Source organism: Penicillium lagena (assembly GCF_028827675.1).
Source record: "Penicillium lagena strain IBT 129212 chromosome Unknown utg000001l_segment0_segment0, whole genome shotgun sequence".
Taxonomy (NCBI): domain Eukaryota; kingdom Fungi; phylum Ascomycota; class Eurotiomycetes; order Eurotiales; family Aspergillaceae; genus Penicillium; species Penicillium lagena.
The window spans coordinates 354,509-381,908 of NW_026623222.1; the positions used below are offsets into that span (position 1 = coordinate 354,509).

Below are 27,400 nucleotides of genomic sequence, written 5' to 3' on the forward strand. Positions count from 1 at the left end.
GTCCTTGTGAGCGAACTTGGCACTCTTCCGCAAAGAACCCTCGAGCCGAAAGCCAGTGGATCTACTCGGAATCTATCGGTAACGAGTACGCTCACTAGTTCTAGTACCATCCCTCGTGGATATTACCACTTCCATGCAACATGTGGCGTGCGGACCTCATCTGATAAAAATGAATCGTCTCCACCAGAGCAATGATTATTGGTATGATTTCTGCCACTAAGTCATGAAAAAAAGCCACATTCTGCAGAAGAAATTGTTGATAATTTTTTCCTTTCGGGACAAACCGCTGCCGGTCGCCTCCGCAAGCTTCGGATACACGTCAGTTCGGCGGTCGTTTTTCTCCACAAATGCCAACTGAGATTATTGAAAGAACCAGATTATGAGGCCATTTACGTAACGTCCGAAACATGAAGGCGAGGTCAATAGCCTCAGAAACAGTCAATCTGGACGCAGATAGAACACGTCCATATTAAGCACGAGTGTCAAGGAGACTTAGACAGAAAACTCATCAGATCACTGTTGCGCTGATCTATTGTAGAGATCCGTCTTCACAAACCGGAAGAGCAACCGAACAGTTCCACAACTAGCTGTAGCGTACGTCCATACTCGATAGCACATTCTTGGCTTCCCAGAGTGGATACGAATGAGCGATGCTGGCAAGACCGTTTCCGATATGTTCTCGGCTTAGGTACTTGCAACCTGGCGAGGGAAAAGAGAGGACCAGCTAGGTAGGGCTGCAGGCCAGCTTCCTTTCCAGGCGAAACAGATACATATTCATGACTCTAGGCGAAACGGTGCATGCAGATGCTCGGGACCATCCGGATTTTAGACCGTCCACGATTATGATGTACTCGTTGCAAGCACAGCTTTGATCAACTGGAACACTCAAAAAAACTATTTCAGTTAAATTATCGCAGCCGACCTTTTCTTTCTTTAACCATTTTCTTGTTTGTTTGCAATGACATTGTGGATTTTGGCCTGATAGCCAAGGCAGCATCCCGGGTAAACTCTTCTCATCTCGGCACTGGGCCCTCGGCATTGACGGCCGGCTATAACTCTTTTGCTGCCCTTGTGTATTCTTGGATGTATGTATGCCCTGCGCAGAATAATAATCCGTCCTCTGTCTTCCCTTCCTAGCACAACCCGCACCATGCGTCTCCCCTACGCACCGTCCAGCCCTCCCGCCGATGCGCCCGCCGACACCGCGGACATTTACGCCCGCATTGCCGCCCGGCGGAATCCCCGCCCGCTTATACCCCTCGATTTGTCGCTGCTACACAGTCCGCCCGTCGCCGATGGCTGGAACAGCTTCCTAGGTGCGATCCGATCGCGTACCATTGTCGATGCGGGCCTGCTGGAACTCGCCGTCTGCCGCGTTGCTGTGCTGAATCACGCTGTCTATGAATGGAACGCCCACGCCCCGCTGGCTCTCAAGGGAGGTATCCAACCACAAGAGCTCCAGGCCGTCCGCACACTCCCCTCTGTGGCCGATGATGCGGCTCCTCTCGCATCAAGCACGCTCTCTCCGCGCCAACGCGCTGTCCTGCGCTACACCGACCAGATGACCCGCTCCGTCACCGTTCAGGACGAGGTCTTTGCCCAGTTGCAAGTAGTCGGGTTTAATGACCGCGAGATAGTCGAGCTCACGACCGGTATTGCGGGTTACAATTGCGTCAGTCGATTCCTCGTTGCTCTTGACGTGGGCGAGAACAATGCCCGAGAGATGAAAAGCGTCGATGAGCTGGTCGCCGCCCTATGATACTACGGGTGCAGGAGGTGTCCCTGCATATCTACCTAGGACATTGAACTGTGGGTATAGTTTGATTCCGGATATGTATGTGTAGTCCATAAGTCGATGTTAAGCCTGTGCTTCACCTATCACTCTAAGAGTAATGGTTGACCGAGTCAATGAGCGTATCCTCTCAGGACTTCTTGAACTAAACTTGGATATAAAAATATATATCTACCACCTAGCCACTTCGGTTTATTCAGTGCATGGGCATTCATGTTTCAAAACACAAGAGCTCAGTCTCCATATAATCTTTCAGAAAAGAATAGAGGTTGCTAGGTATAGCGGGCCTGGTTTGGTTGTGCTTCTCCGAGCCATGGGATTGTGAAACGAAACCGCTCATTCACGTTGATGGAAGGCGAACAGCGCAACTACTGTGCACTGCAATGGTGTCTGAAATGCCCCTCACTTCGTGACTCTGAGAACTTCGCGTACTCGGCCTTGGCTCTGTACAGGAGACATCCGGCAGCTTGCGGACAACTTTGCCTTGTACCTCCACCGGGCTGCCGGGTGTCTTACCCATGTCATACAGATGTCGCCTCTCCACAAACCAAATGCCGTGCTGAAATCATGTCGGTCCTGGAATTAACTAGAGATCAAGTCCGGATCGTAGACCCAGCCTGGTTGTTTGTACAGTGTACCCCCGTATACATCTGAACGTCTCTACTGGCACGGTTAATGCCCACATTTCCGGTTGCCAATTGGATACTATGATGCTGCGGCTCCTGTAGCAGAGGCATGGCCACCGAGAGCTGTTGAAGATACAAATCACCAAAAGGGCAATATAAGTTTCTTCGCAATGAAGATCTGCGACTCTCATATGCCAACTGAGACAGAGGCGCTTTTGCTCCGGAAGCAACTGTTGGAAATGAGGTAGTTATACCGTAGCCTAGCACATGGCTGTACAAGTATATTAATTTCTGGCTGGCCCTAATTATCGAACCATTTTATTTTAATGCCACATTGTCAGCAATTGTTCAGCCATGGCTTAATCTCCCACTTCTCACATTCTGACAGTAATCTCACCCAGATCGCTCTCTCACCGCGCTAGCAGAATCTTTGACCAATGTTGTCAATGCTCAACTGCTGTTTGAAGATGCGACGGAGGACAAGGGAGTGGAAACAAATCGAAGGTCCGACCGGTTTTTGACGCTCGCTTTCCGCTCTATTCTCTAAGTTTGCCAATTAGAAACAGCTTGTCCTCCTGAAAAGCCCCTTGACTGCACCGCTTCCGAGAATGTTCTCATAATGCAGGCATTTGAATGGCACGTACCTGACGATCAACTCCACTGGCAGCGCCTTCGACAATTATTGCCGAGCCTCAAGGACATCGGGGTTGACAAGCTCTGGATTCCACCAGGTTGCAAGGGAATGGACCCATCTGCGACGGGATACGACATCTACGACATGTACGACTTGGGGGAGTTCTATCAAAAAGGATCCCGCGCGACAAGATGGGGACCAAAAGAGGAATTACAAGCGCTTGTCTATGCTGCCCGAGCTATCGGAATTGGGGTATATTGGGACACTGTGTTAAATCATAAAGCCGGTGCCGACTTCACCGAACGATTCAAGGCTGTGAAAGTGGACCCGCACCGTACGTGCTTTTCAAGCGCGACTGGTTGACCAGACTAACATGTGCCAGAGAGAAATGTTGAAATTGCGCCACCAGAGGACATTGAAGGTTGGGTTGGCTTCGACTTTCCCGGTCGCCGAGGCAAGTACAGCTCCATGAAGTATCACTGGCGGCACTTCACAGGGGTCGACTGGGATAATATGAGCAGCCAGCATGCAATCTACAAGACTTGTGGATATCAGAAAGGCTGGGCCATGGACGTTAGTGACGAAAATGGCAATTATGATTATTTGATGTTTGCCAACGTGGACCATTCTCATCCAGAGGTTCAAAACGATATCTTCAAATGGGCTGAGTGGATCGGAACCGAGATTCCCATCAGTGGCATGCGGATCGATGCAGCAAAACACTACTCTGCTGCCTTTCAGAAAAAATTTATTGATCATTTGCGGGCCACCGTTGGTGCCGATTATGATCTGGTGGGAGAATACTGGAGGGGAGAGGTAGGCCTACTTCTTGAGCATCTTAACTTGATGGATCACCAGATTTCTCTGTTCGATGTACCGCTGGTTGGTCGGTTTTCGGTTATCTCGAACACAAAGAACGCAGACCTACGGTTGGTTTTCAAGGGCACCCTGGTGGAACAGAGACCAAGGCATGCAGTGGTAAGTTTGGTCGCTGCGAGCATATGAACAGGACTAACTTCGTTGGATCAAGACATTTGTTGAGAATCATGATACGGTAAGTTATTGGAGATAAATGCGCATGAACCTATCTGATGTTCGAACAGCAGCCAGGGCAATCCTTAGAAGTGAGAATTATCGATTTTTCAATGTGGAAGGAAGCTCACGAGCCTCACAGACCCTGATTGCACCATTCTTCAAACCTCTTGCATATGCTTTGATCCTCCTCCGATGGCAGGGACAGCCGTGCGTCTTTTACGGCGACCTCTACGGAATTCGGGGAGGACCCAAACCAAGACTCGGCCCTTCGTGCGGTGGGAAACTTCAAATTCTCACCCGCGCTCGTAAATTATATGCATATGGCAACCAGCGAGATTATTTTGATAAGCGGCAGTGCATTGGTATGTATAAGGCACGCTTCATGCTTGACCTGCCATGTTAACAGTTTCGACCAGGGTTCGTACGCTACGGGGACTTGCATCATCCCTTTGGGCTTGCGTGTGTTCTCAGCATTGCGGCAACTTCCCAAAAGCGCATGTACATCGGCCTCAGCCATGTTGGAGAAAAATGGACCGATATTCTTCAGTCACAAACCGGAACGGTAGTGATTGATGATGGCGGCTACGGCATTTTTTCGGTGGCTTCAAAGAGTGTGAGTGTTTGGGTGAACTCTCGCGCGGAGGGAAGACATAATATTGCTCGACATTTGTAAGTGTAATTCCCTCTTGTTGGACCTTTCTCTGGAATATGTGAAACTATTTTGAATTTCCTAAAAGTGGGTTATTACTAACCGAATGCTCAACTATAGCAACACAGATATCTATAAATCCCAAGCCAGATGACTGTTATTTGAGATTTGTAATGTTTATTAAACTTTTTGATTCCGCTATAGTTGCCTACCTAGGTGGCAGAGATGAGCTTTAGTACTCTATCAAATATCCAGTATGTCGTGGCTCGAGGGAAGTTGGCCAGTACGTTTAAAAGAGTAGCACGACGGGCAGAAATTGAAAGAGATCTATTGTTCCAAATGAATAGGGCATATATAGCAATCTATAACACACGACTGAGCAGATCAGTTCCAAAAGGCTTTCTGCAGGGCATCACACATCAAGGTAATGCACCTCTTGCCCTCGGACAATACTCCATCCATCGCCAGGAATGGGTGTGGCATCCCCTTCATGACCTGGAGATTCACCTCAACGCCAGCCTTCTGGAGCTTCTCGGCATATTGCTCGCCTTCAGTGCGCAGGACATCCAGCTCACCCACCATGACCAGCGCGGGTGGCAGTTTTGACCAGTCGCCCTGGTAGAAGAGTGGGCTTGCCTCCGGGTTGGTGTAGTCCACCGCATTGGGGAGGTAGTGGTTACGGTACCAGAGCATCTTGGGAGCTGGCAAAGCCGCGGTATGCTCATATCGGCGGTACGACTCATTGCTGTCCACAGTCGCCGTGTTGTCTGTCACTGGGACGGAGAGAAGCTGGGCACGGAAATGCACCGGCGGTGATAGCTTCAATGCCTTGTGCGTTACAACTGCCGCAAGGTTGCCGCCCGCAGACGAGCCACCGGTTGCGATCTTGGAGGGATCGATCGATAATGCGGTGGCACCATCAGAGATAAGCCAGAGTAGTGCCTCCCAGCAGTCATGTACTGCCGCTGGGAAAGGGTTCTCCGGTGCGAGACTGGGTAAGTGAAACCATTGATCAGCTTCCCCGCATCGCCCTCATCGTATGCGGCACAGACTTACCGGTAGTCGACAGTCACCACGACACAGTTGCCGCGGACGCACAAATTCGAGCAGACGACATTTTCAGTGTCGATATTCCCAAGCACCCAGCCACCACCATGGAAGTACAGCATGACGGGCCATCCGCCGGCGGGCTGGTCGCCCTTGGGCGTGAAACAGCGGATCGGGACCGGAGGACCCTCGGAGACCCGACGTTGGAGAGTCAAGTCTTGCGTCTTGCCGACTTCGAGCATGGGACCGGCGCCAGGAATCAAGACACCGCTGGTGCGTGAAGCCTCGACGGGCTGGTAGTGGACTTGTTGATTGTTGATGACAAACTTGTTATAGAAGTCGACATACTCCGGGTCCAGCAAGTCCTTGACGGACTCGTGGAGGGGATATGGGGGTTGCGGAGCAGACATTGTGTGTGTGAGAAAGGGAATGTGTGTGATATAGGGAGACAAAGACCGAAAAGAAAAAGAAAACGAGGAAGAAGAAGAAGAAGACCCCCACGCGCTGGGTGGGATGACGCGGGGGATAACTGATAAGAATTTCCTATCGTGGCAACAGATCGGCTGCCCACTCGAGACGCGGATGAATAATACAATGAGGAATGAAAAGCCGCTGCTTCTCCCCGCGCAAGGAGTAAAGATTCTTCACATCCTCCTCATCATGTCTCCCAAGACCCCCGTGCTCACCGACAAGGCCCCCAAGCCCTTGCCGGGCATCTACTCCCAGGCCATCATCGCCAACGGCGTCGTGTACTGTTCCGGCGCAGTGGCGATGGATCCGACGACTGGCAAATTGGTCGATGGCGACGTCAAGGCCCACACCGTATGTATGGTCTGCCCACCGGAAAACAGAGATCTGACGACTCGCCAGCACCAATGCATCAAGAACTTGACCCATATCCTCGAGGAAGCCGGGACCGACATCACCAAGGTGGTCAAGGTCAACGTGTTCCTGTCCAACATGGATGACTTTAGCGAGATGAACTCGGTGTACATGCAGTACTGGGGCGATGTGAAGCCCTGCCGGACGTAAGTGCCTCTTTCTGTTCTTTCTTTCCTTCTAGCGGTGTGCCGTCGAATGCTGATAAGTGGTCCCTTACAGATGTGTGGCGGTCAAGACGCTGCCATTGAACACGGATGTGGAGATTGAGTGCATTGCGGTGTTGTAGATAAAATCAAATGGCCAACGAAACTAAATTTCAATCAAACAGTGTGTTCTATATATAGCTTGCGTCGGAAGCCACAGGAACCATCACGCGCGAGGTCCGGAGGACCAACATTCTCATTTCTGAATGCCTCCAACCAGCCCTGTCGGCACAATTTATTGATTAAGGAAAATGGAAATTGTTTGCTTTGTTCAAGCCTCTAGAATCGGAAGCCGGTCTGTCGTGTCCCACCATTGACAGTTACACGGATCGTGGGTTGGACTCAGAATGGGGCAAGTCAACCGAAACCTACATGTCAGGCAAGGTCAGTCCGGAAAAATATCCTGCTGGTACTGGCTGCATGATATAGAACCGAGTGATGATAAAGAATACAAATAAACTATAGAGTTCAAGAATTAGCCGGACTTGCCTATCCCGCGCCCAAATCGGTAGTGGGGCCCGCGGCTAAATTGTTGTTCGGCCCCGCCAGTAACTAGCTAGTAACGTCCACCATGTCCATTTCCACTCCAACCAACTCTTCTCCTCTCCTCCTCCCCTCCCCCCTCTCTTCGCCGTATTCTTCTCCATGTGGTCTCCGTCGAAAATGTCGCCTGCTCCGGCCCGGCCGTTGGAAGGCAAGATTGGCATCGTGACCGGCGGTTCACGCGGTAAATCGACACCCCCATCGTCACTCGCGGGGCAACGCTGCTAACTGACAGTGCGCAGGTATCGGCGAAGCAATTGCACGAAACTTGGCCGCAAAAGGCTGCTCTCTGCTTCTCAACTTCACCTCCGAGTCCTCCCGTGCCCCCACCGAGGAGCTATGCACTTCGCTGGCCGCGACACACGCGATCCGGTGTGAGAGCGTGCAAGCCGATCTGAGCCAGCCCGAGACCGCCGTGTCGGCCATCGTGAGCGCTGCGAAGAAGCATTTCAGCTCGGGCAATAAACTACAGGTCGATATTCTCATCAACAACGCGGGCGTATCGCAGGATCGCAACCTCAACGACGCTGCCAAGGGCCCCATCGCCGCCGAACATTTCAACTGGCACTACACCATCAACGTCCTCGCCCCACTCCTCCTCACACAAGTCATAGCCCCTTTCCTCCCCACCGACCGCAGCGGTCGCATCGTGAACATCTCGAGCGTCTCGTCCTCTATGGGTTTCGTGGGACAGTCCATGTATGGTGGTACCAAGGCGGCCCTCGAGGCCATGACCCGGACCTGGGCCCGCGAGCTGGCGGACCGCGCCACCGTTAATGCCGTCAACCCCGGCCCAGTGATTGGTGACATGTACTTCAAGGCAGGAGAGGACTTCTGGAAGGATATCCAGGGATTCCAAGACAATACGCCCATGAGCAAGCTGGACGAGTCCGACGCGGAGACGATGGGGCGCTTGACCGAAGAGCAGGCTCGTCTGATCAAGGATAAGATGGGTGGTCGGCGTCCAGCCTTCACAAGTGAGATTGCCGGGGTGGTGTGTATGCTCTGCACCCCCGACGGAGGTCATTGCACTGGGAGTGTCATCTGTGCGAATGGTGGGATGAGGATGGGCCTGTAGCGGACTGACGGGGCAAGAATAGATGTTGCATAGTAGTTATATGAATTCATCGATAATCAAGAGCTGCCTAGAATGATCGATAATTCTCAACAAGATAGAGCCTTACTGCTGCATCGGTTACCTAGGATGATGTAGACTCCGTAAGGGTTTGGAGACACTCATGACGTTTGGCAGCCTCATAGGACCTGCCTTTCCTGACTACAAACCGAGCCAAAGATCAAGCTCCAATACACTTTATTATCATCGAAGTGCTCAACCTTCAATGTCTCCAAAGACACGCCCGACACATACTCCTGACACCGGAAAAAGCAAACCCTAGCCAAGCCAAGCCAATCGTAAACAAGATCATTGCAAAAGAAGAAACCGTGACATCAAGAGGCATTTAGATTGCCTGGTAGACCTTGAAGCTCTTAAACTCCCAATATGCATTCTCAAAGCTAGCCGGATTATTGGCCACGAAGTCGGAGCAGGTGCCTGGGCAGCTATACATCTGCTCGTAGAGCCGAGGTTGAGCCGCCAACTCCCCGCAAAGATCAATATTGGCAATAATACTCTGGTTGCGGAAGTGCGATGCGATATTGCATTCTGTGCTGGGGAAGTCGGCCAGAGCTGTGCCCCAGGTGGATGGGTCGGGCACTCCGGTAGAGGTGGTGATATCGGTGGGAATAGAGTCTCGCGGAAAGAACCACGCACGGATGCCAGCATCACGAAGCTCAAGCGCATAAATCTATACATAGACTGGTTAATATCATCATCTGAGAGATCCGAGCTCGGGAATTCTTACTCCACCGCCCTGATCATTCAGTACTTGGCCATATGTGGATCGATCGCCTTGTACACCACAGCCGGAGTTACTATTGGTGCTATTGTCGCACGTTTTATATCGGGCTGAACCAGTCTCCTTGCGCTTCACATTCATTGAGCATCCTCCCGTCGTGTGCAGGGTGACCTCGTTGCCTTTCGTGCCTCCGTTGGTGGATTCAACCACATCGATCTCTCCATTCTCAGGCCAGTTGTAACCGTCGGTTAGCCACAGGGCGGGCCATGTGCCACAACCGTATGGGGTATGGAGAATATCAAAAATAAAAAGGCCCGTATCGTAAGCGGATTTGGATTCGATCCGCACCGAGTTGCGGCCCGCTGGCGCATTCGGGGTCGAGGAGTCAACTCGCAGTACGGCCGATGCATCCGTAGCGAACGTCAGGTTGAGGTCCTGGGCGGCTTCTTCATTGACATATCTAAGCAGGGGTCAGCAGGTAGGAGTAACGTGCAAAGAACATGACTTACACCACAAACCCATTGGTTGGGTCTTGGTTGGAGAAATAGTCAAAGTTGTCAAAGAACGATGTCCCTTGGTACGTGTCCACCAACTTGTAGTTCAAGGGAGTGTAGTCGGGATATCGATTGGCCCGGACGCCCTCCACGGCACCCACAATCGTAACAATGATCACCACGATGACCAGCGCAACAATCACTAATTTCTTGCGAAGTGACCAACCCCGGGGGTCATACCATGGTGTCGTGGTGAGCAGGTCCTTCTCCGGGCCCCCTTGGGGAGACGCAGGGACGGCTGAAATGGGTGCTATAGGTGCACTAGGTACTTTGGGGACATCGGTGGGTGCGAGATCCGGGATGCGAGAAGTTGCACCGCTGTAGCGACCCAAATACTCGGGTGGGAGGTCGCGATCATCCATAGTGAGAGAAAAGCGAGTGACTGGAGATGGGAAAAGTCCCGTTGAGCAGCGGATCCTTAAGGTCGGTTGATAGGGACTGCGGTACCTGCTGGAATGTGGGGTCCCTGGAATGCCCCAGGGGGAAGGTCCAAGTGAATTTGGTTCAGACTAAACAATAACACCTGCTGTGGATGCACGTCATAAACCATGGAACAGGAAGGAGGAAGAATAGAGCCCTAAGGGACGCCAGGTTGTGAATGCAGATTCACTATCTTGCTAACCCTTCTTCCCCCCTTGCTCCTCCTCATCTGCGACCCGGTTCCATCGCCAGCAATACAGTGTTGTTGTCCTTGTCAACTCTTCATCCCCAGATCTCCATCTCCGCTGTGTTTGGTGTGGAAACAAAGCATCGCCCAATGAGCCTGGGCCGAGCTGTCAAGCTCTTCACCTCATGCGACCAACGTCAAGCTCCTAGGCTCGAGCACGTGCTGGCTGCTCGATGATGCCCCTTGCTGCTTGGCTCCCCTTTGTCCCTTCTCGAGCAATGCGACCTCCGCGTCCGCGGGCACGTCTTGTTGTTCTTCTCTACCGGTGCCACTCCCTACCTCTGCGTGGTCACAGAACAGTCCTGTCGTGTTGTGGTTGCGTCTGTATTGATGATCCAGAATATGAAACTGCTTCGTGATGTCCGCGGATGGTCATCGTCGATGCCGTGAGTCTGCAAGCGCCCATCACGGTGCGGTTGTTCGGCGCCGTGTCGGCAGCCCGCTCTTTTCTGGCGCGGGTATAAGACCATGGAGCATATCTAACTGGCGGGATTCGACCTTCAGAGATTGAACATATCGGGCATCTACGTGTGGGAGATGGTCATGATGATCAAATATCAACAAAATTATAAGCTAACCCATTGTTCACCCACCCAACGAACACCTGCTATCACTGGTACTGGCCGGGAAATGCAGAATCAGCGGTTGCTTGAAGCACCAAAACGCTGCCATTGATCTGGCTGTCCGGGTGCAGCATGGTGGTAGCCACTGGTCCCAACGCCCGACGAGTATCATGGCCGATACCATCATCCAAAGAAGACTCCTCGATCGTCTCGACTGCACCACGATGTCGTCCAACTACGACAATGTTATTGGCCTTGCGGGACGCCTGACCTAGCTCTGTCCGGACCGCTGCAAGAGTCACTGCGGCCGTATCACTGATTGTGCCTGACGCAGTCGATCGCTGGAACACAACGCGCTCACTCAGTTCTTCTGGAAGGGAGTCACGCAGGGTCTCGAAAAGGACCAGGTCGCTTTGATGATCTCCGGTGGATCCGGATGCTGCACTGGACGCCGGGAATTGGATGATGGTTGCCGTCACCTGGTCGTGCTGGGCCAATTGTAGGACAAAGCGAAGGGCGAATCGATCGTCCTGACCACCGAAGAATGGAAGAACGATGTGATGGAACTGGCTCCCGAGGGCAGGTCGAGCCCAAGCAGACTTCTGAATGCTCATGGCGCTCGCGGGGCGTTTGGCGTCTGGGCGTTTTCCGGCACGGGCCTCGGGGCTGCGCTCAATAAGGATGCCAACATGGTTGGACACCCGCTCCAAAATGTCAGAGACAAAGCGTGCGTAGGCTGCATTCGCAAAGCGGCCCGCCACGTCAACTTCCAGGCCGTTCTGGGGATCTGCCAATGTACCCGTCTCGCTCCATGGCAGAAGAAGAAAGTCTCCGGTATTTTGATTTGCCATGCCAATGAACGTCTCCGCGTATGAATGCTCTGGGACAACTGAAACGCCAGCCATGAGCGACAAATCATGCCACTCGCCAAAGGCGCGGAAAGTATTGATGACGGGATCCCACAGGGCATGCTCGCCGGCCGCAGCCACTTTCATGACACTGGAGTCGCGATCTGTCAGTTCCATCAGTCGCACGCCTTGCACGCGAAGAGTTCCGTCTTCGTTCTCTTCGGACGGGGTATCGGCATCCTCAACCACCTGCTCAGTCACTTGCAACACTTTCGTCGGATGCACTCGTGGTGACGACCGTGCAGTTCCAGTATTGGGACTGAGAAGAGCTGCCAAAGTGCAAATGCCCGAGAGGCCATCCAACCGCAGATATACCAGTAACTTTCGAACGGGAACGGATTTCAGCTGATCTTTGGCAGCAGAAACACTATCTGAGCGGCTATCAGTCGGAATAGCATTGTCATCCCAGTCGATCTCCCCACGCCTCCATCGCTCGGCTTTGACTTGATACCATGCCGGGTAGAGCAGGGTGGTCAGGGGAGTGGTGATGAAAGTGGTGATCAGGGCCATCACCACAAATATGGTAAAAGTGCGCGTGCTGAGAATCTTTGCTTGCAAGCCAATATTCTATCAAGTTCGCGTTAGCTTGAACGGTTGAGAACAAAACCAGGAAAGGTTGCGTACCAAGACAATCAGCTCCACCAGACCCTTGCAGCTCATCAACACGCCGACCGAGAAGCTCTCCCGCCAGAGGAGCCCACTATACCGGGATGCCAACGTTCCACCAGCGACCTTGGCCGTGAAAGCAATGGCGATCACACCAACCACGTAGCCCCAGACGGTCCCGGTATTGAGTAATCCCAGATTGGTGCTGAGACCCGACAGGGTGAAATACAGGGGAAGGAACAAGGCGGCCACCACATCTTCGATCTTTTCTGTCAGTTTGATGGCAAAGCCTCCTTTATGTGGACACATGAGGCCGATGACGAAGCCGCCGAAAATCGCATGGATGCCAATGGCCTGGGTGAAAAAGGCCGACACAAGTGTAATCAACAGGGTCAAGGTCACGACGGACTGGCTGGGTCCTTTCTGCAAACTGCCCGTTCGTTCGAGGAAGCGGTAAAACAGAGGCCGGAAGCCGAAGATTAAGAGGAGCATGTAGCCAACGGCTACAAGCAACACATACAGCGCGGTGATGCCGCTGCCGGCATTGACCAGAGCGACGCACAGGGCAAGCAGGATCCAACCCACCACATCATTGCCCACTCCAGCGGACAAGACAATCACGCCGACGCGGGTGTCGAGCAGCTTCAACTCCGTCAAGATGCGGCACAGCACGGGGAAAGCGGTGATGGCCATGGCAATACCGATGAACAGTAGATAGGTGCCAAACTGGATGGGCACGGTGCCGGGATCATTCCGGAAGGCATTGTACAGCCCGTAGGAGATGGCGCATCCGAGCCCGAATGGCAGGACCATGCCCGCTGCGGAGACCCCAAAAGCCACACGCCAGTGGCTCATTAAAAAACGCAGGTCGGTCTCCAGCCCAACCTGGAACAAGAACAGCACGAGGCCCAGGTTCGCCACCACGCTCAGGGCCGGCGTGCTTTCGGAAGGGAAAATGGTGTCTGTGAAGCCGGGGATGCGGCCCATCACGGAGGGGCCCAGGATGATTCCAGCGATAACCTCGGCAATGACTCGCGGCTGACGAATCTTTGACAGCGGCCAGTGAATCAGGCGGCAAAGAATGATGATGATGCCCATCTGGATGATGAACACCAGGATGGGGTTTTTCGGATCATAGTGGGCCGGGTTGCCGCCATCCAGCACGCCCTGCGGGTTGGCGCGCGCGGTGGTTGTCACCGCAGGCGCAGAGGAGGTGGTGGTGGATGCCATAGCGATGACCCCGGGAGTGAGGGAGAGAAAAGAAAAGAGAGGCGGAGGAAGACAAGAGGAGACGGAGAGACAAAGAACCAGGCGTCAGCGGTAAGAAAGTCTGGCTCAGGCCCCGCCGTGGGGGCGGAGGAAGCGAATGATTGATTAGATTAGGGATATGATTGGTAGGTATTCAATAATGCCTCTCTCTGGAAGACTGGAAAAGGAAAGGGGAGAAGCATCCCGGAGAATTACTAGACCACTGTCACATACGTACAGTATGGCCAGATCTAGTTATATCTACGAACTGGATGTCTACCCACCCAATCGCGCATTCTTCTCCACTCTCCCCACACTCCGACCGTTGGGGAATGGATGTGGAAGTCAACAGTATATATAGTCCTCGGGCATACACTCTGGTCCGTCGAAAACCAACTAATCACGGGGAATATCTCTCGCTGAGAAATGCATTGTTGCACAAAATGAAAACCTTGCTCCAACAAGGGCAAGGTTAAAAGAGCGGAAATCCAACCATGCAAAACTATATACAAGACGGGGGAATTATAACATGCAGAAGAGATCAGTTGTTCGCCGGGAGCTCGTGAGGCTCGAAGCGGAAATGACTGCTAGTGTTGGATGGCGCGACGCCAGGATGGCTACTGGTGTTGGATGATGGTGGCGGCGGCAGGCTGCCGGGTCCCTTTTCGCTCGAATACGAATGGCCCTGTCCCCGGAATGGCGTCGCGGGTAGTTCACTATTGTTCGAGAACGGCGTAGGAAGTTCCCGCGCTTGCGATGGCAGTTCGGCCGGGCGCCGATTGGTGCGCCGTCGGACGAGAAAGAAGATGAGGGCGACGATCAGAGCGATCCCGACCACCCCCCGACCACACCCCCTGCAATTGCCCCGGTTGGGGTATGCGACGAGTTATCTGAGGCGACACTCCCGGTGGCCGTGGCTTTGGCGTGGGACGGCTGGCCGATAGCGACGGATGCCGAGGTCGTCGCGGAGGTCGTTGTGGAGGTGGTTGTCGACGACGTTATTGACGACGTTGTCGATGTTGCAGCGGGCGTTGATGTCGCAGCGGTCGATGATGTTCCTAAAAGAGGCTACCGTCAGCACCTTGTCTCGGGCCTTCTTTTCTGTGCGAGGGATGTCACTCACCAGTCTGGATCACGCTTAGCAACTGATCGTTCGTGTCGGCATAGGTCTGACTGGCGCAGCCGACCCAGACGGCACTCTGGACGTAAAATCCGAACTCCTGCTGATCGCAACAAAACAAGCCGTCATAACTGTAGAGATCCCAATTCGGTTTCGCACAGGATGGGTTGCTCTGCAGAACACCGGTGCAGTTGAGGCCGCTGGGGCAGCAGATCATGTTGGCGATGCCGGTGTTGGAATCATAGCAGTAGGAACCGTCTGGGCAGCAGGAGTGCATGGTGCCCCAAGTGTTGGCGCAGGACTTCTCACCGGCGCCGCAAGTATTATTGCGGCGCACGGCGTAACCAGTAATGTCGGACGACATGGTGCCTTCGGGGAATGGTTGATTGAGGCGGATGAGAAGAACAGAGAGAGAGACCAACACAGCGGGAGGTTGCAGAGGGAGAGCAAAGGGTGTGCCTGTGGGGGCCAAACCAACTTGGCGGGCCACTATAGTGGTTACCTCGGGTGCTAATTAGTATTAGTACTAGTATTAGTCTTGCTATGAAGATGATGCTGCTGATGATGGTTGATATTCTTGAGGATGATGATCTCCTGCTGTCCTGGTCGTGATGGATGAGAAGACCAGCAGAGAATCCGAACGAGGGCAAACCCAACATTCATGGGACCAGGGCGAGGATCCTCAGGCCGTGCGGCGAGTCCCCGAACGCCGCATGACAGGCCCTCGGTAGCCAGTGATGATGGATTCTCATAGTCGTCTCCCACATCGCAATTATCGTGGGAATGACCGTACGGATTATGCCGATGAATCCTGGAGGGCATGAATTTTGCTTGTGGGGCCCCATCTTATGTGATAAGAAGGGGGCTAGGCTCGACTGGGAAACACATCATACTAGCCGGTCAAGTGAAGGAAGATGGAAGGTGATGAATAAACGACGATTCGTCCCTGGAACGAGTTCCATCGATCGGATATCTCATCTGGTCGCACGATCCACCCTGACGTCAAGCACTGTCCACCCCTTCGATCGATGACACCCCCTTTCCTCTTGATTTAACCAGGCCCTGCCCGCCAGGATGTCAGTTCATGTCGTTGCTTCGACCACGGGCGCAATTGTCCCGATCTTTCATCAGACGGTTCACCATGCCGCCCAAACGCAAGTCTCCCGACGCGTCCGGCGCGTCTGCCAGCAAGCGAAGCAAGCCGGACCTGCGCCAGCCGCATCCAAACGCGAAAGAGACCGAGGCCTTTGGGATTGTCCTGCGCGACTTCTACCCCCCGAAATGAGCAACGAGCGCTGCGAGGCGTATAATAATGGAACCCTTGAACGGCCCATCGACACCCTAAACAAGGCCTGTCGCGAGACCGCCGACCATCGTCGCGCCATCGCGCCCGGCAAGGCCGTGGTGCACTGGTTCAAGAGTGATCTGCGTCTTCATGACAATCGCGCCCTGCACGCGGCTTCCCAGAAAGCCCACGATCATCACATCCCACTGATCGGCCTCTACGTTCTCTCACCAGAGGACCTGACGGCCCATCTGGCGAGTCCTGCACGCGTCGATCTGACCCTACGCACCTTGCAACTGCTCCAGCGCGACCTGGGCGAGTTGGACATTCCCCTACACGTGGAAACGGTCGAGGAACGCAAGGCAGTCCCGGGTCGGATTATTGAACTCTGTCAGAAATGGGGCTCCCAACACCTCTTTGCCAATATTGAGTACGAAGTGGATGAACTCCGACGCGATGCCCGGTTAGTCCGGCAATGCGCCCAGAATGGGATTGATTTTGAGCCGAAACACGATACCTGTGTGGTCACTCCGGGATTGCTGAGCAGCCAACAGGGCCGGCAGTATGCCGTCTACACCCCGTGGTTTCGCTCTTGGCTGGCCTTCCTGAAGGAGAACCCCGACTACCTCGAGGTGTCGGAGGAGCCCGGGTCCAACCCCCAGGATGCGCGAACCCAACTTGCAGACCTGTTCGATTGTAAGGTGCCCGCGGCCCCAAGCAACAAGCAGTTGTCCGACGCGGAGAAGAACCGATTTGAGAAAATGTATCCTGCCGGTGAGCACGAGGCCCTCCGGCGGCTGGATGCGTTCCTGGAAGAAAAGGCCCGCGATTACGAGACGATGCGGAGCATATTGCCCGGTCAGCATACGTCCATTCTCAGCCCGTACTTTGCCTCGGGAGCGTTGAGTGCCCGCACGGCTGTGAAGATGGCCAAGCGAAACAACAAAAATCGGCTGGATCAGTCCGACCCGGGCCATGTCAGTTGGATCAGCGAGGTGGCCTGGCGGGATTTCTACAAGCATGTGCTCGTGCACTGGCCATTTATCTGGTAAGACGTTCCTTCCCTCTCGTTTCGTTCTAAACCTCCCTGACCATTGCAGCATGAACAAGTGCTTCAAGCCGGACCACACCAACATTGACTGGGAGTACGATAAAGACCAGTTCCAAGCCTGGGCCGACGGCAAGACTGGATATCCTATCGTGGATGCTGCCATGCGGCAGTTGCGGCACTCGGCATGGATGCACAACCGCACTCGGATGGTCGTCTCATCTTTCCTGTCCAAAGACCTGCTTATCGACTGGCGTCGGGGTGAGCGGTACTTCATGGAGCATCTGATCGACGGGGATTTTGCCTCTAACCATGGCGGGTGGGGGTTTGGCAGCAGCACCGGAGTGGATCCCCAGCCCTACTTTCGCATCTTCAACCCGCTCCGGCAGAGCGAGCGATTCGACCCGGAAGGCGAGTACATCCGCTACTGGGTTCCCGAGCTGCACGACGTCCAGGGCACTGCCATCCATGCTCCATATGACCGGGGCGCGGGGGGAGTTGCGGAGAAGAATGGATACCCCCGGCCAATGGTTGAGCATGCGATCAGTCGGGAGAAGGCTTTGGAACGGTACAAGCGGGCGTTGCATGGATGAGAACGTACAGCAGACTTGGTCAATGTGCTCTCCGAAATAGATCTCGTGCTCCGGAGGGTATCCGGACCCCACAGGTGCATCGGTGTAGCTAGTTATAGTCTCAAAATCCAGATCCAATTTCGTACCCATATCAATAGGTGGACCCCCTTCGCCGCAAGAGGCCAAAGTGCATCGCTTAAATCTTCCACGCTCTAGATCGGAACTGCAAGCCACACTTACCTAACCCGCCCCCGCATTTTCTTTTGCTTCCGTCCTGAGCTTAGAGCCCTCCTCTGCTTTGCACTCATCCCTCTCGCTATACAACACCTTCCCCGATGACCTGAACTGAACATGGACACCCAGTTGGGTGACATCCCTCCCTCGACTGCCGGTCCGGACGACCTCCCTGACGGCAAGCGACGATGGCGCCGCAATCGGATTGCCTGCGACTCATGCCATGCTCGTCGCGTCCGTTGTGACCGTGCCTTTCCTTGCTCCCGATGCCTACGAAGTGAAATCCACTGCCAATTCACCCGCGAGCGCCGGAAACGAGGGCGTATTGCACGGTCCAAGGTGCCGGCCACGAACACGGAGAATACGAGAGACCGAGCCCCCGACAAAGAGACAAACGGTGGGGACGGCCTGCAGGTGGCCTTGTCACCCCTGCAGCAAAGCTCTCCCGCATCCACATTCCAGCACCGGTCGCCGGCCACTAACGAAGTCAGCATCCTCTCTGCGCCGAGCGCCGAGGGCCGCCGCCGCTCTGCGACGGATGGGTTACGACATCGAGCAGGTCCGGGGGCGACTAATGTCACCGAAGAATGGTTGTCTGCAGCGCACCTGTCGCCAGAGTCCTATGAAGTCCTCGGGGGCTCGGGTGGCGGCGATGGACCTCTCCCCCGGCTGCTGGATATCTGGAACCCAGTCGATCTGGCCGGTCACCGGCCCCAAACGGTGTCGGCGCCGATGCCTTCCATACCACGGCCGAGTCTTTCCAATCGAGGACAGATTCCTGGCCCAGCACGATCTTCATTGAAATACCCGGTGCTGGAGCCTGTGATGCCGTTCTTAGAATCGAATCTCCCTCGTCGACTGGTGTGCGACCTGCTGGAGCTATATTTTACGAGTGCCTTTTCGACCCATATGCACCCCGTGTGCCATCACATTCATTGCTACCTCCTGCGAAAAGCTTCTTTCCTCAGTCCGGACAGGCCACGGCCCAGCAGCCCGGCACTCTTGGCGAGTATGTTGTGGGTGGCGGCGGTAGACGACAGAGCCTTTTCCTTGTCCATCTCGCCGCTGCAACGCCGCAAGATTTGCCAATTTCTCTGCGCTCTGACGATCCGCTTGCTACGACCCTTGATTCATGTGTCATTCAAGGATCAGGAGCCACCCGCAGCGGGCGAGAATGGTCATGCAACCGCCGCCCAGGAGGCTTCGGCACATCACCCGTTCGAAGGAGTGGGCGATGATAAAGGTCTGGTCGGACCCGCTGGCTCACTGGACGATGTGATCACATACATCCATGTCGCATCCATTATTTCGTCTAGTGAGCAAAAGGCTGCGAGTATGCGATGGTTCGTTGGTCTGTCATCTTTTAACGCTCACTATCATACTGACTTCGGTTTAGGTGGCATGCTGCATTTACGCTAGCACGAGAGCTCAAACTCAACCAGGAAATGGAAGTGATGCCCAATGTTGATAGCCAGAGTGATGGCTCAAGCCCGTCATTCGGTTACGCTCTGGCCGGCTGGCCTGGCTCCCCAGGCGGTCCCGGCTTCGACTACTCCAATCACAGTCGTCCAAGCTTGAACTGTGTGTGCGAGCAAGGCGGTAATTCGCATAATCCCGCCGTAGTCACAGAAGAGCATCGAGAGGAGAGACGTCGGACATGGTGGCTGTTGTACATCATGGATCGGCATCTTGCACTCTGCTACAATCGACCATTGGCACTTCTCGATGCGGAAAGCGAAGATCTTCTTCTTCCACTGGACGAGAGCTCCTGGCAGGCGGGCAATATTCACAGCAATAGCCCCCGACAAGATGGACCCCAGTGCCCGCGCTCAGGAGATCAGAACAAACGCCGCGTGTTTCCCAACTTCATATGCCACGATCACTCCATCCTTGGCTTCTTCTTGCCGCTCATGACAATCACCGGAGAGTTGATTGATCTGAACCAGGCTCGCAACCACCCCACGCTCGGTCTCCGGCTCCAGGGGAAGGAGGCTTGGGAGATTCATGTGGCAGAGGTATTGCGGCAGCTTGAAATCTACAGAGCTAGTCTCACCACCTTTGCCGCGGCCACTACCGCGGACCCGGAAGCGTCACTGTCGACCGCATATGCCCCCAAACCCGATCAACCGGCCGACCCCCAGATCTCTCAAGCTTTTTCCTGGCATACACAGACGGTCATTGCCTATTCATCCTACTTGGTCCATGTTCTCCATATCCTGCTAGTGGGTAAATGGGATCCGGTCTCCCTGATAGAAGACAAGGATTTTTGGACTTCGTCGCCGGCCTTTGCGTCAACCATTTCTCACGCACTGGAAGCTGCAGATTCTGTGCAGCAAATCCTACGATTTGACCCGGACATCAGCTTTATGCCATACTTTTTTGGTATCCAGCTCCTGCAGGGCAGTTTCCTGTTGCTTCTCATCGTGGAGCGCCTTCAGAAGGAAGCGGGTGAAGGTATCCTGAACGCCTGCGAAACGATGATTCGCGCCACCGAGTCTTGCGTCGTCACTCTGAATACGGAGTACCAACGCAGCTTCCGGCAAGTCATGCGGAGCGCCGTTGCACAAGCGCGCGGGCGGCCTGTGAATCCGAGCGAGATCCGACATCGCCGCAAAGCGGTCCTGGCCCTCTATCGATGGACACGCAAAGGCACTGGTCTCGCGCTCTGACCGTGGTGAAACTGTTGGCTTGGGCCTCGGTTTCTGAATGATCGGGGTGCCTGTCGATCTCTCTTACCGTTTCCGAGCGGTGCAGGCCCTTGGCTATCATGACGGTTCCAGTGAGATTGGATGAACAACCAAGGCTCGCTGTGTTTGGTCGTTGTATATAGATGCTGCATTAGCGGATTATGTTGCTTTGGTTTCTTCGGATCGGCGTTGGAGCTCGGCTAGGTTAGGTTTTGTTCTGGTTCATGTAGCATACTGGTACTGTACATGTATACTCTTTTGGTCCTCCCCGCATCGCTTTGGACATAAATCAATGATTCGCCTCAAGCAATCCCTGCACGGCCTGCAGGCACTGCAAGATTCGCCTCTCCCCACTTACCGATTCTGAATTAACCGAGGACAGACTCGAGCACAAATGGACCGATTGGCGGCCGATCCCCAGAATCTGGGGAACTTCGGTTAAATCAGGGGTCCCGTGGCCTGTGTCTTGCCCGCTCTTCTGCGCGCTGGCCGGTTGCATTTTACCGATAATGCAGCACGCGCCATGAGCTCTGGCTGCCGGGCCACGGGTTCTCCGCAATAATTATTTTTTATTGTTTGGTTTAAAAATCAGGGACGATGCCCCGGTTTTGCGGGGAAAGTCCTTGATTTTGTTCGGCACGATTTAAAGAGACTCGATCTTCTCTTTCCAATCTGTGTAGCCTGGTTCAAGTATGCGCTCATGATCATTGTCTAATCCTCCATCTATTGAGCAGCGATGAACCAAGGAAGTTCCTCATACATGTCTGGGTGGCATACCACCGGTCCCTTGTATCCTCCAGTGATGGACCTACCATACAGTGTTGCAGACTATGATCAGCTGGGCCCGGACCCGCTGATTGCAGATGACTTTCCTTATTCTTTATCAGAGGGTTTAAATTCCACATTGACAGTGGCACAATTAAATTATGCCAGCGAGTTTACCGGAAATCCGACGGGCAAGTTCCAACCGTATCCGCAATCATATTACGCGGCCGGCCTTGTGGGCGATTATCAGGAAGGCAAGAAGACTGGGCAGTCGAGGTAATAGACTCGCAACATTTTGTGTCTCTGACTCGAGGATGCTAACCTCCATAGTACGATGCTTGGACACCCTCCTTCTACCGCCCCTTTCAACAATGCAGACCCCACGAGAGGCTATTTCCAACCGCTCTCCCAGCTGGCCACGGAGCGCGCGCTCTTCATGAACCGCCTCTGCAATCAACCCGGGTTCTCCGCGTACGCTGCATCGCCGACCTCTGATCCGTGTAGTTCGCCCGGAACAAGTCATGATTCCTCCAGTGGGTGGGAAGGGGACCCAGAGAGAGAAGTCATGGATCTTCACTCTGCAGACAGCTCTCCGCCGAAGCTGTACCCTCGCACACCTCGCGAGCCGATCCATCAGTATCAACATATGGCCGACGAAGACGACAACCTGATTCCGTTAGAAATGCCAGATGGTAGCACCCGCTTTACGGGGAATTGGCTGCCAGTGGATCCTGGTGTTGGAGTTACCATCGGGTCATGTGTTCACCGTGATCCCAGCGAGGATGGGAATCATCTGGATTTGCAAGCCTTTCATCATGATACCATCGCCTTCATTCCACCAAACTCGGCTGCGTGGTCATGCGAGGGGTGAGGTGCCCATGCGTAGACGGAGAAAGCAAGCAGAACACACACAATGACGAGAAGACCCTTGGGCAGGGCCAAAGGAGAACCATCAACTTGACATGGCGCCACGATACATACTCTTCGCAGCATTCTGTCAACCACAGACAAAGTTCGATTTCCCGAAATCTGTATCGAACGATATTCGACATCCCTCCAAAACCCGAGAACGTCAATATTGGCGACTGGGAACCCATCAATCAAATCTCAACAGAGCCATCACGGCTGAAAGGAATCGCCAGGGATGAGTGCGTGAAACGATTTGACTGGTGTGAGGAAGGGAACAATGTAAAGCATGAAACTGCGAGCGAACCCCCAGTCGGGGATCAATGGCCAATACTAGAAGCCTGATACCTCAACATGAATGGCCACCTGATGTTTACAGAAATGTCCATGTTACCAATAACAATAATAATAAGCCAGCATAGCTGCGAAAAGCCGTTTGTATAAGAACAAAAAGATGAGCAGTCGTAGCTGAGGAGAAGAAGAATTTCAACAAAGCGCGTCAGGTTGCCCAATCCGAAATAAACAATCGACGACATATAATTACAGAGCGATATTACATCAATCCCATCAGTCCGCTGACTCCCAATCAGGCCACACAATAACATCCTTCAAAGCTTCCCTGTTCGCCATGTAGTATTCTTGACCAAGCATGTGCAGCTTGCGACGATCTGTCTTCTTCGACTTAGTGCGTGGCACACGGTCGACGAGTAAGTAGAGGCTGGGAATATAGTACATCGGTAGACTCTGGCGGATGGCCTCACTCAGTGATTTCGCGAGTGCATGCACGGCATGGCGATCTGTGACCGCACGGAATTCCATATCCTCTACAGGCCCATGTTCGAGATTCATTGGGTTGGAGCCCAAGTAGATGTAGGCGGCTAGGATGGGATCGCTGACGCCGTCTACAGCCCCCAGCACGTCCACAATAGCGGCGTCGCCGTCAGAGAGGTTCCGTCGAATAACATATTCGACCTGCCCAGCCTCGACCCGCGCCCCGTCCAGCTTCAACATTGAGTCCTTCCGGCCAATCAGCTCGACTGTACCGTCATGATTGTATCTACCGAGATCGCCGGAACGATAGAATTTATGTTGCGGGCGTTCCGGGTGCAACTGGGCCATCCATGCTGGCGGAGTAGCGAGAAAGTTTTCGGACTTCCCAGAGACATGATCCAGATATCCACGAGAGATGTGTGGGCCTTCCACCAGGACTTCACCCACAGCACCGACAGGCATAAGCTGGTCCGGAAGATCAGGGTTGACGATCCAGATCGCTCCACTACCAGGGCGCCCAACCACGGCGCCACGGCCCATCTGGAGATTATTGTTATAGCAGCAGAGCGATGCGACCTCACCCATGCCGTATTGGTTGAATACCTTAACATAACCCAACCACTTGGCCAGTACCGCGTCAGAGACAGGCTCTCCGCCAATACACATCACTTGCAAAGTGGGCACCAGGGCGGGATCCATATCGATAGCCACAGAGGGTGTTACAAACATCATATTAGCCTGAAGAGTGTTCAAATCGCCCATCAAGGCGTCCATCGAAAGAGATGTTGTGGGTACACAACAGCAGCCACCGGCAATGAGGGTGGACAGGAAGTCGTTGTTGCTGATGTCGAATGCGTAGGCGTCGAACTGAAACATGCGGGTGTGAGATCCCATGCCGAACACACGAATGTAGTCTGTCAATGCGGACGCATAGCTTCGATGTTCCTGGATAATGCCCTTGGGCTTGCCCGTGCTTCCCGAGGTGAACAGAACGGTGCAGGCATCAGTGGGGCGGACATCGGCACAGGGAACTCCCGGAAGAGATGGCAGAGCCTGCAGAGAGTTCTTGCTTATCTCAAACTGCGTTGCCACCAACTCGGCAAAGTTGTCTGCATAGCCAGCTGAGGTCAGAATGATCTTGATCTGAGTACGCTCCAAAGCCGACTGCAGATATGAAGGTGGGTCTTTTGCATCAACACAAATGTATGCACCTCCTGCCATCAGAATGGCCAGTCGAGCGACGATAGTCCATGTGGACTTGTAGAAGGCGCACGCCACAAAGACTCCAGGTTTCACCCCATGGCTAACAAGCCAATGGGCTAGGCGGGATGCCAAATCGTTGAGTTCCCGGTACGTGAGATCGCCATCCCATGAGCGAATTGCCGGTGCATCGGGAGTTGTTGCTGCGTGCCGAAGACATAAATCGTGTAACAGCGAGTTCTGTGCCGGTGCAACTGCGCGGGTAAACTGGGTAATCCGGTCTCGATCATGCGGCGCACATAGTTCCACGCCTCCGACAGCCTGCACAGGGGTGCCATCAATGGAGGTAAGGGCTTGGTTAAAGCTGTGAAGCAAGCTCAGTGCCAATTCCATTCCTATTGAAGTCCTGCTCACGTCCAGCCGGGCATGTAACCGGTCGTCGGGCGTGTAACAGATTTCTAAATGCAGCCCGCTGGATTCGTAAGTCGTAGGCTTGGGCTCAGACTCGACTGGTATGGCCATGCCTTGAGAGCAACAGACCTGACAGCGACCGACACAAAGCTTCAGATCCGAGGACATACGCTTCGCCGGTAGTCTCTGATATGCGATAGTCACATTGTAGTCCACGTCCTTGCCATATTGAGCAGTATCGCCATTGGTAGTCAGCGATGACCCAGACACTTGGGCCAAGCTGTTAACTTTCTGTGTGAAAAGCTCACGCACTGTTTCTTGAGGGTCGAAATGAATCTGCACAGATGATCCAGCATGAGCTGGACTGGTCTCGCCGACAAAAGAGCGGCCTTGCTGGTACTGCTCGCTAATGTAGAAGGTGGCCGATGAGACAAAGGCACGGATAATGATGATCCAAGCCAATTGAATCATGCGCTGGATTTGAGTGTCAGGATGTTCGTCCTTGACCACCGAGGGAGCGTCGAGGGTCTCAACGAGGCGCAGCAGCCGTAAGGGACGTGCCTGAAGAGCGAGGTCAACCGCCGTCCTACTTGAATTGCTTGGAGGTGCCTTGACGGGGGCGACGGCGAGGTGCGAATTGGAAGACTCGGCTTCTAACAAGATGGGAGCCATGATGGGCGACAAATAGTAAATTCAGCCGCGAGAAAAAAAAAGGTAGGAAGACTGAGTTCTCTACTCGAAGAAAGAACACACCTGGCTTAAGTGCAAACGGTGTGTTCCACGGCCATCGCTGATGTGCGTTGACCGGGCGCCATTCTTTGTTCACAGACAAAGCAAGCAAGCAATAACGCCCCACTCTTTTCCCTCGGTCATGCATCGTTTATTGAGGAAGATTTGCGCTAGAACTAATTGCAGCACTCATTTCACCTCGCACAGAACGGAGGCAGGCGGTGCTGTCATTCGTCGGCGGTGTTTGCCTGCGGTATCGCGAAGTGGGCTGGCTTAATGACCGTGTCCAGAGTAACCATGCGCACAGCGGGGCAATTATTGGAAAAGGACACACAGTTTAGTAGGAGGATTATTATTATTTCCGTGAGCTATTCATGCTGAAAGGCTGAAGAGAGAGAGACAAAGGATGGAAAGAGGAGCCGTTTTACTCAATTCGTCAACCAAACAATAGCCATGAACGCCGCCCTGCAATCACTCCACGATTTGCATAATACCCGGCCGGATCCCTTCGAGAATACCCGATACCTCCTTCCATAGTTTCTGCCGTGCCTGGCGGCCCTCATCGCTGCGAACAAATGCCGAAAGCGCGGTATTCTCAGGGCATCCATCAGTCATGTAAGTACCATGGCTTTCCAGTCCTGCCGCTGCGCCGGCGACTAAAGTCCGGCTGCCCACCTCGGTTGACCGCGCCATCACGGCCTTCATCAGCCATAATTGCCAACCGGCATCGCGTCCCAACTGTGAGTGGCAGAGACCAGGGTTTATCTGGTTGATGATCACCTCCGTCCCACGAATTCGGCCTGCCAGTTCCTGAACCAGTAAGACCTCGAGCAGTTTGGATAACATGTAGCGCTCATTCATCTTAGCATTGGTGGGATCGCTTATGGTAGCGAGGATACGATCCTCTTTCCATTCGGGGAATTTGACCCAGGCATGCACTTCGCTAACCACAAAGCTGAGCTTGGGTTCAGAAGAAGGCACTTCGCGCCGGGTAGCCTTCAGTTTTCTGAGAAGGAGCAGCCCAAGCAGGAGCGTGCTGACAACGTTGACAGTAATAGAACGCTCGAGACCCTCGGCGGTCTGGAATTCCGAAGTTAATAAGGCGGCGTTGAGGATAGCATTATCAAGACGCGGCAGCTTCGCAGCCCGTTCACCGAAGGCGAGCACGGACTTGTATGAAGCCAGATCGACCTCCCACACTTCGCAGACTCCCGGTCTACCGGTGGACGATTCAATCGATTTTTTGGCATCTTCGCCAGCGGCCACATTGCGAACCGCTAGAATGACCTTCTCCGCTCCAAGCCGGACCAGGTGTCGCGCCGCTTCCAGTCCCAGGCCCACATTGGAACCGGTGACGATGACCGTCTGGTCGGCGAAAGACTGCTTGGGGTAGGGCGGAGTGACCAAAAATTGCGAATAAAGAAATCCCATGATGGCAAAGCCGGGTTTGATTCGTGTGTCCGCGGAGCTGGGGCGCGTTCGGGCGAGCTTAAATAGGGTGAAGAATGTTGTGATGCCGTTATGCACGCTCGGCATTAAGGCGGTCATAACAGTGGGACGTCCGAGGTCCAATAACATTGTGACAACGAAATTCCAAAAACCGGAAATTCCGTGATCTGAGATTCTCAGTTGAATGGTGAGTATACGAATCCTACTTCTGTTATTGAAAGACGCTATCCTTATTATGCATTCCCTGTGCAACTGCCAGCTGCCAACAGAAGCATAAAAACTACTGATATCCGAGAATTCCAGAAGCAAAAGGTCCATTAATCTCTCGACAGATAGCAAATAGCAAGTGTGCGCAGATCAATTATGCACGATAACGAGATTCTGAGAGAAATCCACGCCAAATTACTAGG

The 27,400-nt window shown here is 53.7% G+C and overlaps 15 protein-coding genes across 15 annotated transcripts; 7 read left to right on the forward strand and 8 right to left on the reverse strand.

Moving 5' to 3' along the window:
* Window positions 1–1,150: 1,150 nt before the first annotated feature.
* On the forward strand, window positions 1,151–1,759 carry N7510_000129 (carboxymuconolactone decarboxylase family protein; the record flags this gene model as incomplete). The annotated part of the gene is made up of 1 exon (XM_056972059.1): window positions 1,151–1,759. The coding sequence occupies one exon, from the start codon at window positions 1,151–1,153 to the stop codon at window positions 1,757–1,759; it is 609 nt and encodes a 202-aa protein (XP_056837176.1).
* A 1,062-nt stretch (window positions 1,760–2,821) lies between these two features.
* Window positions 2,822–4,760, forward strand: N7510_000130 (alpha-amylase; the record flags this gene model as incomplete). Its single annotated transcript, XM_056972060.1, has 5 exons — window positions 2,822–2,905; window positions 3,002–3,386; window positions 3,435–4,030; window positions 4,182–4,449; window positions 4,504–4,760. Coding segments are annotated over 5 exons (1,590 nt in total), but the record flags the coding sequence as incomplete, so codon positions are not given.
* A 360-nt stretch (window positions 4,761–5,120) lies between these two features.
* N7510_000131 (alpha/beta hydrolase) lies at window positions 5,121–6,193 on the reverse strand (the record flags this gene model as incomplete). Its single annotated transcript, XM_056972061.1, has 2 exons — window positions 5,121–5,727; window positions 5,793–6,193. 2 exons carry the CDS (start codon window positions 6,191–6,193, stop codon window positions 5,121–5,123), a joined length of 1,008 nt encoding a protein of 335 aa, XP_056837178.1.
* A 250-nt stretch (window positions 6,194–6,443) lies between these two features.
* Window positions 6,444–6,951, forward strand: N7510_000132 (putative L-PSP endoribonuclease family protein Brt1; the record flags this gene model as incomplete). The annotated part of the gene is made up of 2 exons (XM_056972062.1): window positions 6,444–6,811; window positions 6,885–6,951. The coding sequence occupies 2 exons, from the start codon at window positions 6,444–6,446 to the stop codon at window positions 6,949–6,951; spliced, it is 435 nt and encodes a 144-aa protein (XP_056837179.1).
* A 580-nt stretch (window positions 6,952–7,531) lies between these two features.
* Window positions 7,532–8,489, forward strand: N7510_000133 (SDR family NAD(P)-dependent oxidoreductase; the record flags this gene model as incomplete). The annotated part of the gene is made up of 2 exons (XM_056972063.1): window positions 7,532–7,595; window positions 7,654–8,489. The coding sequence occupies 2 exons, from the start codon at window positions 7,532–7,534 to the stop codon at window positions 8,487–8,489; spliced, it is 900 nt and encodes a 299-aa protein (XP_056837180.1).
* A 382-nt stretch (window positions 8,490–8,871) lies between these two features.
* On the reverse strand, window positions 8,872–10,183 carry N7510_000134 (glycoside hydrolase family 16 protein; the record flags this gene model as incomplete). Its single annotated transcript, XM_056972064.1, has 3 exons — window positions 8,872–9,216; window positions 9,274–9,727; window positions 9,777–10,183. 3 exons carry the CDS (start codon window positions 10,181–10,183, stop codon window positions 8,872–8,874), a joined length of 1,206 nt encoding a protein of 401 aa, XP_056837181.1.
* A 915-nt stretch (window positions 10,184–11,098) lies between these two features.
* On the reverse strand, window positions 11,099–13,795 carry N7510_000135 (Kha1p; the record flags this gene model as incomplete). Its single annotated transcript, XM_056972065.1, has 2 exons — window positions 11,099–12,526; window positions 12,584–13,795. The coding sequence occupies 2 exons, from the start codon at window positions 13,793–13,795 to the stop codon at window positions 11,099–11,101; spliced, it is 2,640 nt and encodes an 879-aa protein (XP_056837182.1).
* A 904-nt stretch (window positions 13,796–14,699) lies between these two features.
* N7510_000136 (uncharacterized protein) lies at window positions 14,700–15,297 on the reverse strand (the record flags this gene model as incomplete). Its single annotated transcript, XM_056972066.1, has 2 exons — window positions 14,700–14,914; window positions 14,937–15,297. The coding sequence occupies 2 exons, from the start codon at window positions 15,295–15,297 to the stop codon at window positions 14,700–14,702; spliced, it is 576 nt and encodes a 191-aa protein (XP_056837183.1).
* Window positions 15,298–15,443: 146 nt separating this feature from the next.
* On the reverse strand, window positions 15,444–15,755 carry N7510_000137 (uncharacterized protein; the record flags this gene model as incomplete). The annotated part of the gene is made up of 1 exon (XM_056972067.1): window positions 15,444–15,755. One exon carries the CDS (start codon window positions 15,753–15,755, stop codon window positions 15,444–15,446), a length of 312 nt encoding a protein of 103 aa, XP_056837184.1.
* Window positions 15,756–16,007: 252 nt separating this feature from the next.
* Window positions 16,008–17,859, forward strand: N7510_000138 (deoxyribodipyrimidine photo-lyase PHR1; the record flags this gene model as incomplete). The annotated part of the gene is made up of 2 exons (XM_056972068.1): window positions 16,008–17,266; window positions 17,319–17,859. The coding sequence occupies 2 exons, from the start codon at window positions 16,008–16,010 to the stop codon at window positions 17,857–17,859; spliced, it is 1,800 nt and encodes a 599-aa protein (XP_056837185.1).
* Window positions 17,860–18,189: 330 nt separating this feature from the next.
* Window positions 18,190–20,741, forward strand: N7510_000139 (uncharacterized protein; the record flags this gene model as incomplete). Its single annotated transcript, XM_056972069.1, has 2 exons — window positions 18,190–19,415; window positions 19,469–20,741. The coding sequence occupies 2 exons, from the start codon at window positions 18,190–18,192 to the stop codon at window positions 20,739–20,741; spliced, it is 2,499 nt and encodes an 832-aa protein (XP_056837186.1).
* A 307-nt stretch (window positions 20,742–21,048) lies between these two features.
* On the reverse strand, window positions 21,049–21,258 carry N7510_000140 (uncharacterized protein; the record flags this gene model as incomplete). The annotated part of the gene is made up of 1 exon (XM_056972070.1): window positions 21,049–21,258. One exon carries the CDS (start codon window positions 21,256–21,258, stop codon window positions 21,049–21,051), a length of 210 nt encoding a protein of 69 aa, XP_056837187.1.
* A 261-nt stretch (window positions 21,259–21,519) lies between these two features.
* Window positions 21,520–22,395, forward strand: N7510_000141 (uncharacterized protein; the record flags this gene model as incomplete). Its single annotated transcript, XM_056972071.1, has 2 exons — window positions 21,520–21,800; window positions 21,855–22,395. 2 exons carry the CDS (start codon window positions 21,520–21,522, stop codon window positions 22,393–22,395), a joined length of 822 nt encoding a protein of 273 aa, XP_056837188.1.
* Window positions 22,396–22,997: 602 nt separating this feature from the next.
* Window positions 22,998–25,484, reverse strand: N7510_000142 (non-ribosomal peptide synthetase; the record flags this gene model as incomplete). The annotated part of the gene is made up of 1 exon (XM_056972072.1): window positions 22,998–25,484. The coding sequence occupies one exon, from the start codon at window positions 25,482–25,484 to the stop codon at window positions 22,998–23,000; it is 2,487 nt and encodes an 828-aa protein (XP_056837189.1).
* A 528-nt stretch (window positions 25,485–26,012) lies between these two features.
* Window positions 26,013–27,119, reverse strand: N7510_000143 (uncharacterized protein; the record flags this gene model as incomplete). Its single annotated transcript, XM_056972073.1, has 1 exon — window positions 26,013–27,119. One exon carries the CDS (start codon window positions 27,117–27,119, stop codon window positions 26,013–26,015), a length of 1,107 nt encoding a protein of 368 aa, XP_056837190.1.
* Window positions 27,120–27,400: the final 281 nt, after the last annotated feature.